The sequence below is a fragment of the Cebidichthys violaceus genome, unplaced genomic scaffold (genome assembly GCF_023349555.1).
Source record: "Cebidichthys violaceus isolate CVI_PGR_0920_01 unplaced genomic scaffold, fCebVio1.0.p SCAF_48, whole genome shotgun sequence".
Lineage (NCBI taxonomy): Eukaryota > Metazoa > Chordata > Actinopteri > Perciformes > Stichaeidae > Cebidichthys > Cebidichthys violaceus.
The window spans coordinates 873,840-883,987 of NW_027176683.1; the positions used below are offsets into that span (position 1 = coordinate 873,840).

A 10,148-nucleotide genomic window follows, 5' to 3' on the forward strand; every position below is an offset into this window, starting at 1 on the left:
AAAAAACAGAAAGGGAACAAGCAGGGAGGGAATGAGGAATTTAAGGAAGGAGTTGAGGTAAGAATCTTTAGGATACGACAAGGAGCAGTAGGGGAAATGGAAGTGATGATGTAGGAGGAACAAAATGGCGTCGAATGAGGAGAGAAATGGAAGCCAAGAATGGGACAGAAAACACGGAGGAAGGACAGAAACTTTCCAACACGTAGAAATGATTCCCCCCCCTGCTGGTTGTGACAGGAAGGCGTCGTCACCGAGGCGGACGTCCAGTGTGTCGTCCACTGCAAGAAACCCCAAAATCCACCCCAAGAAGTGCTGCCCACCTGCCCCAGTGAGTACCGGACTCCAGGTCCAGTGGGTCTCCATGAACTCCTGTGATCAAAATGTGAAAAAAACACAGAATACTTTTCAGAGCAAAACAAAGTGCACAGCGAGTGATGAGTCTCCTCCTGCAGGTTGCATCATTTGAGGGTCGCTGTACAAAGAGAAGGAGGAGTTCAGTCCTGAAGGAAAGCCCTGCATCAAGTGCACCTGCACTGTGAGTACACACACACACACACACACACACACACACACACACACACACACACACACCACACAGTGTTTGTGAGCGGGGCCTCTGTCCTCTAAATAAGTCCATTCTGGAGTCTCCTGGGAGTAACAAACTTTTGGTTGGATCAACATCCTCCTCCTACTTTTCTCCCCCCCCCCCCCCCCCCCCCCCCCCCTCTCCCTCCCCCCCCCCCCGTCCCTCCCCCCCCCATTAGACAAACAAGCCCTGCATGTGCGTCCATAAACACATTGCAGCATTAATGTGTTTGCACCTAGTTTGGGCGAACCTGCAGGCTTGTTAACACGAATGAACAGGTGTGACGTTCATATGCATGAATCAAAGTTGAACCACGATCTTCAGGTCTTAATGAACCAGGAAGTCCAGGAAATGAACCGGCTGCAGACGTTTTAATATGAACAAACATGAAGTGAAATGTGTGCATGTGGATTTCCACGTTAGCCGCCAAACAAGCTTCCCAAAATATGAGCTAGCAGTGAAACATAATGATTAGCACATACATATTAATACAGAAGTGAAATATTGTGTTGTTGTTGTTGTTGTTTCAGGGAGGACGGACTCTCTGCATGAGGGAGGTGTGTCCTGTCCTTTCCTGCCCCCGCCCACCTCAGCCACACCCCGCCGGGACAGTGTTGTCCCAGATGTCTCGGTAAAGACCAGTAAACCGTGTCTCTGACCGCTGTGGTGAGGTTGATGTTAACCCTGCAGAGGATGTGAAACGCTCTGGAGGACTTTAGCGTCTTCTTTACCTGCTTTGTTGCTTCCAGTGGTGGAAAGTTACTGATTAACTACTTAAGTATATATTTGAGGTACTTTTACTTTCAGAGGGGACATGTCTTACTTTTTACTTTTGTCTCACAGCTTACGTTACTCTACAAACTGAACTAAACATGTAAATAACTTGGCAACTATTTTGTTAATTCTTTGCCATTTTCATGCAAAACTTTGCATAATGTGAGGAACTGCAGCTTTAAAATTAACATTTTTGTAAATTTGAATTATTAATTTAATAATTGTTGAGGTTTGTGTCTGCTGCTGTGATTAGTTGAACTAATAACCTGCAGATATTTAGCACATTGTTCATCATTCCTTCAAATAACCCGGAAAAAAACGTGACTCTATGTTTATAGATGCACAACAGTTTAGTGTGTCTCTGTTTCTGACCTTTGCCTCCTCCTCCTCCTCTCTTCCTCCTCCTCCTCCTCCTCCTCCTCCTCCGTCAGGTCAGAGGAAGGTGTTTGATCTGTCTTTAGGAAGCTGTCTGTTCCACAGCGAAGTTAACGAGAACGACACGTCCTTCCTCCACGACAACTGCACCACCTGCACCTGCAAGGTACCGACCCGGATCTCCTCCTCCTCCTCCACCTCCTCCACCTCCTCCACTAACATAAAGAGCCTGAGTTCTGGGGCTGATCTAAAGTTCACTCCACAACCTCATTATCGGATGAATGCAAATGAATCCTGTGAATGATGAACCTGATCCTTTTGATTCTTATTCTTTGTCCTCTCAGGACTCCACGGTCGTGTGCAAGAAGCGCTGCTCACGACCCGGGGTTTGTCTCAGAGACCAGTGCTGTGAGGAGTGTCTGTCCTACGTGAAGGTGGAGGAGGTGAAGTACTGCAGAGTCCGAACAAGATCTACAGGGTGAGAGGGGGGAGGGGGAAGGAATGGACAGATGGACAGATGGACAGATGGATGAATGAATGATTGACGGTTGCATGATGGATTGTGTCCATGTCTGGATGTCTTCTGATCTCTGTGTGTCTCCTCTGTCCTTCAGAAGGGGACATGTGGTCGTCGGTTAACTGCACCCTCTGCGCCTGCGTCACAGGAAGCATCGAGTGTCGGCCCAAACAGTGTGTACCGATCACCAGCTGCCCCTCGGTGAGTGACGGGCCCAGTCCACGCCACAAACTCAAGACTTGTCGTTTTCGTTCAACTGCAGCCTCCAACTCCGTCTCTGTCGCTCCACCTTCCTCTGCTGCCCCCCCCCCCCGTCTCCTCCGTCCCACGCTCACACCGTACAGCCCGTGACTAACGCCATCGTTCTCACTTTCTACATGCGTGACTCCTCTGATTTACAAGCGGAGCGGCCACACCTTGTTTTTTGATTTGAGTTTCATCTCTTTCTTGTGCAGTTTGATACTTGTTATGAGGAGATATGACGGATTTATCCACTGCGTTTTATGGCAGATTTACGATGGAAGTTAGATACACGTTCCAGCGGGGGATCGATGTCTCGCTTAAAGACACACAGTCCGCCGTTTGAACCAGACCGAGGTGTCCCTTTTAGTGATCTCACCGGCAGCTGGAGCGCGGCGTTGGCCGTCAAACGCTCTGGGAACTTCTGGCGGAGGAAGACGGAGGTTTCTTTTTACGCTGCGTTCACCTGTCGCAGAGATCGCCCCGGGGGTCTTCTGTCGGCCGGCGGGTGATGGAGCGGATTCCTCGCATACCCGCCGCCGGCCTCTGCTGGCGGTCACGCTGTCAAAGCCGGCGTCGGGCGTGAGTCCCGAGTTCACACGCTCTGCAGCGGTTACCACAAGCCCTCTACCTGTTGTCAGTGGTGAGAGCGGGCGGCTGGCTGGGTGATGTAGGTGGTCTGTCTGCAGAGGAACAGACCACAGGTTCACTCGCTGCTGATTTAGTGTCTTGAGAAGACCAGCCAACAGCCGGCTCCTTTACTGCGGATCTCTCTCACGTTTTGGGGGAACATCACTTTGCAGTTATGATTTTTTTGATAGATATATATATATATATATATATATATATATATATATATATATATATATATATAATTAAGTGCCGTTTAAGTGCTTAGGGGATTAGGTTTTTTTTGTGGCAATTGTGAATGCGCTTACATATTCTACAAACATGCAACAGCTGCAGGTTAATGGTGCGTTCGCGTCACGGTGATAAAGTGGGAGAACATGCTGGAGTCGCTCGTTTGATTTTAAGCATCTGCACGTTCCTATTTGCATGTTTTAATACTTCTGACGTCTTGCACTTGTGTCGTGAAGTTGAACACAGCGTCACTTCTCCTTAAAGGAGCCGTGTGTAGAATAGAGTGGGATCTGTCGGCAGAAAAAGGATATATCATGTTATTGAAAGTACGCTTTCTTTAGCGTATAAGTCACCTGAAAATAAGAATTGTTGTGTTTTCGTTCACTTAGAATGAGACGTTTACATCTACAGACGTTCTCCTCACGGAGCTGGACCGCCGTCTTTCTACAGGAGCCCAGAGAGGACAAAGGAGGATGGATTTTGTTTTGTGATATTGGGTTAAACAAATGAAATTGAATTGAATAGAAATGGCACATTTTTTTGTGTTGGACATCATCGTTCACCCGGGAGAAGTTTCAGTTAGTTGCAATCTGCAACCTCACCACTAGATGTCGCCAAGTCCTAAACACTGCACCTTTAATCAGCATTTTCGTTGTGATGGACAAAAATATTGAGGAAGACATTTTCATAGCATCAGACAGATGGATAGATGGTAAACGTTTTACAAGTCAAAAACTGGACACTGTTACGTTGATGCGTTGCGGTAACGTTGGCTAAGTGTTGGCATACAAACTCTCACACACACACACACACACACACACACACACACACACACACACACACCTGTCCCAAGTTATCACACACACACACTCTCCCATGCTGTCATGCTGCGGTCAGCGGCAGGTCAGCAGAGTGTGTGCGTCCCTTTTGGAGACAGCGTGTCTCCGAACAGCCTTTTGTCTGTGTGACGTTTGAGTGACAGCAAAGAAGAGGTTCCCTATATTTAGGCCCCTGAAAACCAATCTCTGTCACTGTGTGTGTGTGTGTGTGTGTGTGTGTGTGTGTGTGTGTGTGTCAGAGAAAGAGAGTGTGTGTGTGCTTGTGTGTGTGTGTCGTTTGTCAAAAGGCAGCGCTCTTCAAAGAGAGAGATTGCCCTTTGTGCAGAGGTTAGGACTCTGGAGTTTGCATTGAGTGTAGAGAGAACGTCTGTATGTGATGACAGACGAGTGGTGTGTGTGTGTGTGTGTGTGTGTGTGTGTGTGTGTGTGTGTGTGTGTGTGTGTGTGACAGGGCAAAAAAAGAGTGTGTGTTTGCGCGAATGAAGGGCTTCCCTGAGGCAACAAAAACTAAGTGTGTGAAAGAGTCCTCTGATCTGCACTTCTGATGGAAGTTGAAACATACTGTACACACACACACACACACACACACACACACACACACACACACACACACACACACACACACACACACACACACAGAGTTTCCTGTTACACAGACAGAGTTCAGCGGTTGAAGTGGGAGTATCGGTGTCTCTGTGCTTGTCCTGGTTTGACTGTGAACTTTTTCTTCAGTTTCAATCTTTCACTTCACTTTTTTTTTTGTTCCACCCCGTTTGGAACGACAGCCTGAGAACAGAAGCGTTACTTTTGTTACACGACGTGGAAAAAGAAAAGGTTGAGTCGGTTTGGCCGTTTGTTACCAAGGCAAACGCACGTTTTTTAGCTCCTCGCTGTCATTTTGAATTGTCGGGTTCGTCTGCTGCTGGAAAAACCTGGAAAACTGTGTTTCACTTTCCGTTGCGTCATTTTTTTTTTCCGTCAGTAAATCAAAGCCAAAGGAAAAAAAAAATGAAGTGGAGTGTAAATCTTTGTCAATTAGAGGATCATGAGGCTTTCAAGTAGATTTGCAAGAACAACATTTTGCATATTTATTATTCTCAATATTGTGAGTTGTATCATAGTTGTTTCTCTTAAACTTCTCAAATTCAAAGATATGAAAGTGTGTGAATCCAAACTACTGATAACATGACTGGACTCAGAGAACACAGACAATGGAACATTAATTATAAGACATATGAAATGCATATTCTTTTATTTTACATGCATGAACGTGTTTGGCCTCCACGGGTTAATACATATTTCACTATTGTTTCTTTAGTTTCTCCAGATCTTTTCCGTCTCTGCGTTGTTTCTCACTGTCGGTCTGCATTCTGTCTAGTATCCCTCTGAGAGCGTCTAACTCTGAGTCTGTGCCTCGTCTCCTGCAGAATAAGATCCTGAACAGGACCGGCTGCTGTCCGGTTTGCACTGAAAGTGAGTAAGTCCTTCTCAACCCTCCAGCTTCCTGTTTTCCAGAGTATTCACACATCTTTACATCACCGAAGTGAAGTCTTAGAGATGAGGCCTTACAAGTAGTTAAAGTTGTGTTCTGATGCGGCTGTGAATCGAGTTATTGACTGATAATCAGTAAGGCAATCAAAGGAAAGTTAAATCTATGATTCGTCCATCTTAAAGGGAACGAAAACAACTCTCTGCTTCTGTAGCTTCAGCTGAGCGTTTCCCATGAACTTGAGTCCAGACGGCGGTTTTGCTCTCGGCTCATTTCACTTTGGTTTTTTGGCAGCAAAAGTCAACAGAAATGTCCGTAAATGCACCATTTCAGGACTACAAAGACTCCGTAAACCTGAGTTCTTCATAACGTTGAGTTGAGTTCAGACTGGGCTGGTTTAACCACTTGGACTACGAATGTACCACGTACCTGACTTCTCCTGGTTCCATGTGGAGTCTGTATTTAGACGCACTCACCTGACGCACCTTTTAAAGGAATACTTCACGCACTAAACGATCATTTTTAGTATATTCATGATTCACCCCGTGTTGCCTTGAATTCTTGAAGAAAACGTTGTTTTTCTCGAGAACCTGGAAGAAGTCTTCATGAATTGAAGTAAACATTTACTTGAGATCAAGAGACTTTTCTCAGTTTTTAGCTTCTCCGTTCTCCGTGGAGGCAATGCGGCAAAAAGAACAATTTATTCCAGTAATCAAGGCGAGTAACTGATATACAAATGATCACTTTGTGGATCAATGTTGATGCTGCATACACAGATCCACTTCTGAGTGAGTCACATTAGTGCGTCGTACTTCTTTTAGCTGCCGGCTGTCGGTCTTCTTTCTGTTTCTTTTGGTCGTTCTTTCTCCATCTTCAACTGTTTTTTGTCTTTTCACCTCGGTCCCTTTGCAGAGCCGGGGGTGTGCACGGTGTTTGGCGACCCTCACTACAACACCTTCGACGGCAGGACCTTTAACTTTCAGGGAACCTGTCAGTACGTGTTGACTCGTGACTGTGGTGGCGTCCCGTCCGGAGGACCGGGAAACAACGTCAACGGCCCAGACTCCAGCTTCATGGTAGGACACCGATATCAATACTCCTGCCAAGACTCCGTGTCAATCGACAGATTTAAAGAATTTTGACGGAGCTCCGTTCATCTTCTAGGTGTTGGTGAAGAACGACGCCCGGCGCACTCGTTCCTTCTCCTGGACTCAGTCCGTTGAGGTGAGACTCGGAGGTTTGGTCCTCGGCCTCCACCAGCATCTGACGGTCCGGAGGAATGGGACCCGCATCGCCCTGCCCTACCACGGCCCCGGGGTGCACATCGACCTGGACGGGTACCTGCTCAAACTCACCACCATCGCAGGTCAGCAGACAGCACATCATGTGCTATATTACCCTTTTTATAACACCATACAGATTTATGATTTATTTATCTGTTTTATATTTTTGTTTCTATTAAGCACTGTTGTTTTGTATTTCTTCTTATACATATATTTTTCTATTTTAGTTGAATCATTTACTATATTTACTTTGCTCTTACTGGTGTCATTATTACTTCTTACACACTTAATAATTATATGTTTTTTTATTCCATTGTTTGTTCTTACAAGATTAGAATAAACTTTATTGATCTCGAAGGAAATTCTTGCGCCAGAGTTTCATTAAAGATTACAAAAGAATACAAATATAAACATATATGAACAATAGAATAACAATTATCAAGTGTAAATAAATAATACTGACACCATTGCAAAATAGAACGCAACAGCAATAAGAGTAAGGTAAAGAAATAATGTAGAAATTATGGGACTTGTTGCTGTTTGACAGATTGGTTGAAAGCTATGGAGAACGCTCTGAAACAGTGATTTAGTTTACTTGATTTAGGATTATTTTGCAGACCACAACATTTCATGCTCAACTCTAGAATATATATTTCTCAAGCTGCTGCCGTTGGGTAGAGAAGTAAGAAGTCTGAAGGATCGATCATTACGTCTTTGCCCCCCCCCCCCCGCAGGTCTGGAGATCACATGGGACGGTGACAGTTTCGTGGAGGTGGTGGCCGCCCCCCACCTGCGCGGACGCCTCTGCGGACTGTGCGGCAACTACAATGGCCACAAGCGCGACGACACCATGGGGGGCGACGGCCAGTTCAAGTTCGACGTGGACGAGTTCGCCGAGTCGTGGCGTGTGGAGGGAAACGAGGTTTGCTCCCAGCAGCCCCCGCCCCGCCGCCCGACCTCCTTCCTGTGCCCCGGCAGCGTCAAAGTCAAGTTCCGCGCCCACCGGGAGTGCCAGAAGATCAAGTCGTGGGAGTTTCAGAAGTGCCACCGTGTGGTTGACTTCGCCCCTTTCTACAGGTCAGAGGACAGATTCTCACTCAGAGACTCTAATGGTAATGTCACAGAAATGGAAGAGGAGTAGAAAAGACAATTCTCATTCAAGTCAACGTAGTTTGATGTTCACAGCGGCGGCCATTTTTTGTGTGCTGTTGCGACCATTGTAGCAGGCCAGGTAGAGAGATGAAAGGGATGTGGGGTAAGGGTCGAGGTAGAGGGATGAAGGGATGAAGGGATGTGGGGTAGGGGTTGAGGTAGAGGGACGAAGGGGTCGAGGTAGAGAGACAAAGGGGTCGAGGTAGAGGGATGAAGGGATGTGGGGTAGGGGTTGAGGTAGAGGGATGAAGGGGTCGAGGTAGAGGGATGAAGGGATGTGGGCGAGGTACAGGGATGAAGGGGTCGAGGTAGAGGGATGAAAGGGTTGAAGTAGAAGGATGAAGGGATGTGGGGTAAGGGTCGAGGTAAAGAGATGAAGGGATGTGGGGTAGGGGTTGAGGTAGAGGGACGAAGGGGTCGAGGTACAGGGATGAAGGGATGTGGAGTGGGGTCGAGGTAGAGGGATGAAGGGGTCGAGGTAGAGGGATGAAAGGGTTGAAGTAAAGGGATGAAGGGATGTGTTCCACATTTTCCTGTGGAATTAGCTCGCTATAGCTAACTAGCGGACACTGGTACTGCTATTCGGCTCATTTTCTGTAACAAGAGTAGCATCAAAGCTATCAACCCAACTAGCTAACTAGCGGACAGCTGGTTAGTTAGCTAGCTTGCCAGCAGCAGCAGCAGCGCTGCGTCTAACATTTGGAGAAGGACAAGCTAACTACCTAACTAGCAAGCCATCCGTCTCTGGAGCTGTGTCAACCTTTTGACGTGTGTTGTAACAAACAACAATCGCCATTTTGGTTTTTTGTACTAGTCAAATGACCACTGAACACAGTTCAATGTCCGTTCTACTCCTGCTCTATTTCTATAAATAATGCCAATAAATGTTCTGAATATGTTCATTATTTACTCACTGTTCTGCGCATGAACCTGGTAGGAGATGCAGATACAACCCACCCGTGTGTCAACAAAGTGTATTCTTTATGCCCCTGCTGTCTGCAGGTCGTGTGTGACCGACATGTGTGAGTGTCCGGTCCATAAAAACTGCTACTGCGAGTCCTTCATCGCCTACAGCCGAGCCTGCGAGAGGGAGGGAGTGCCCGTCCTCTGGAAGGCCGACACCGCCTGTATGGGTGAGTGACGGCGCTCGTGACCCGATTACAAGTTGCTCACATGAGAGGTTTAGTCACAAACTTCTACAAGAAGTGGACGTAGTCGTCGTGACGTCGCTCGTTGGTTTGTGGACTGATGTTTTGAAGCCTCGAGTTCGCCGATTTCGCAGTCGGTCTGTCTTTAAGATGCTTCTAATGTTAAACCTTTGGTGAAAACCTTCTCATGGACCACAGGAAGGACCAGCAGTTAAATCCAAGACACTTAGTTTATTCTCGTGCTTGGTGGTCGTGCACCTCTGAATTTTTTGCGCGATCTGAGCTTCTTCGGACGTGATAAGGAAAAGGATATTGCGTTCATAGAAGCAACACGTCTGAGCCTCTTCGTTTTTAGATGTTTTAGAAACAGGAGGTCTTAAAAATCTACATTTGAGTAAATATTTTGCAGCCAAATCAAATAGTTTACAGGATATTCAACCTTTGTTTCTTTATAATGCATGTAATACTTGACTTGTTTCTTCACAGGGCTTGTGTAAAGACAATAAAGTAGGCCCTGAATATGAAAAAAAGCAGTTCACAGTTAATTACGTCCTCTGCATTAAAGAAGTTGGTTTTCCAGTTACACTCGTTGTCTTCTTGCTTCTGCACAGTTAACACAGTTCGTACGCCCTCTGGCGTTTTGGAGAATAATGCAGTTCTAAAAAATGATGTTTACCTTCTCTCTCCTCCCATCAGCGACCCAGTGTAAACACGGCGCCGTCTACGACACCTGCGGACCGGGCTGCACCAAAACCTGCGACAACTGGAACGAGATCGGACCGTGCCACAAGCCCTGCGTGGCCGGCTGCCACTGCCCCGCCAACCTGGTGCAGTTCCAGGGACGCTGCATCAAACCCACGGCCTGCCCCGGCCGGTGACCCTTG

General features: G+C 46.8%; 1 protein-coding gene across 1 annotated transcript in view; it reads left to right on the forward strand.

Annotated features, from left to right (window-relative positions):
• The window catches only part of bmper (BMP binding endothelial regulator), a 25,435-nt gene extending 15,287 nt beyond the window's left edge, over nucleotides 1-10,148 (forward strand). Inside the window, 13 exon segments of the mRNA XM_068729835.1 lie at nucleotides 238-328; nucleotides 453-535; nucleotides 1,117-1,164; nucleotides 1,166-1,217; nucleotides 1,792-1,901; nucleotides 2,080-2,205; nucleotides 2,340-2,453; nucleotides 5,620-5,665; nucleotides 6,594-6,757; nucleotides 6,846-7,047; nucleotides 7,699-8,041; nucleotides 9,119-9,249; nucleotides 9,961-10,148. Coding sequence (XP_068585936.1) covers nucleotides 238-328; nucleotides 453-535; nucleotides 1,117-1,164; nucleotides 1,166-1,217; nucleotides 1,792-1,901; nucleotides 2,080-2,205; nucleotides 2,340-2,453; nucleotides 5,620-5,665; nucleotides 6,594-6,757; nucleotides 6,846-7,047; nucleotides 7,699-8,041; nucleotides 9,119-9,249; nucleotides 9,961-10,142 — 1,692 coding nt within the window. The 3' untranslated portion in view covers nucleotides 10,143-10,148.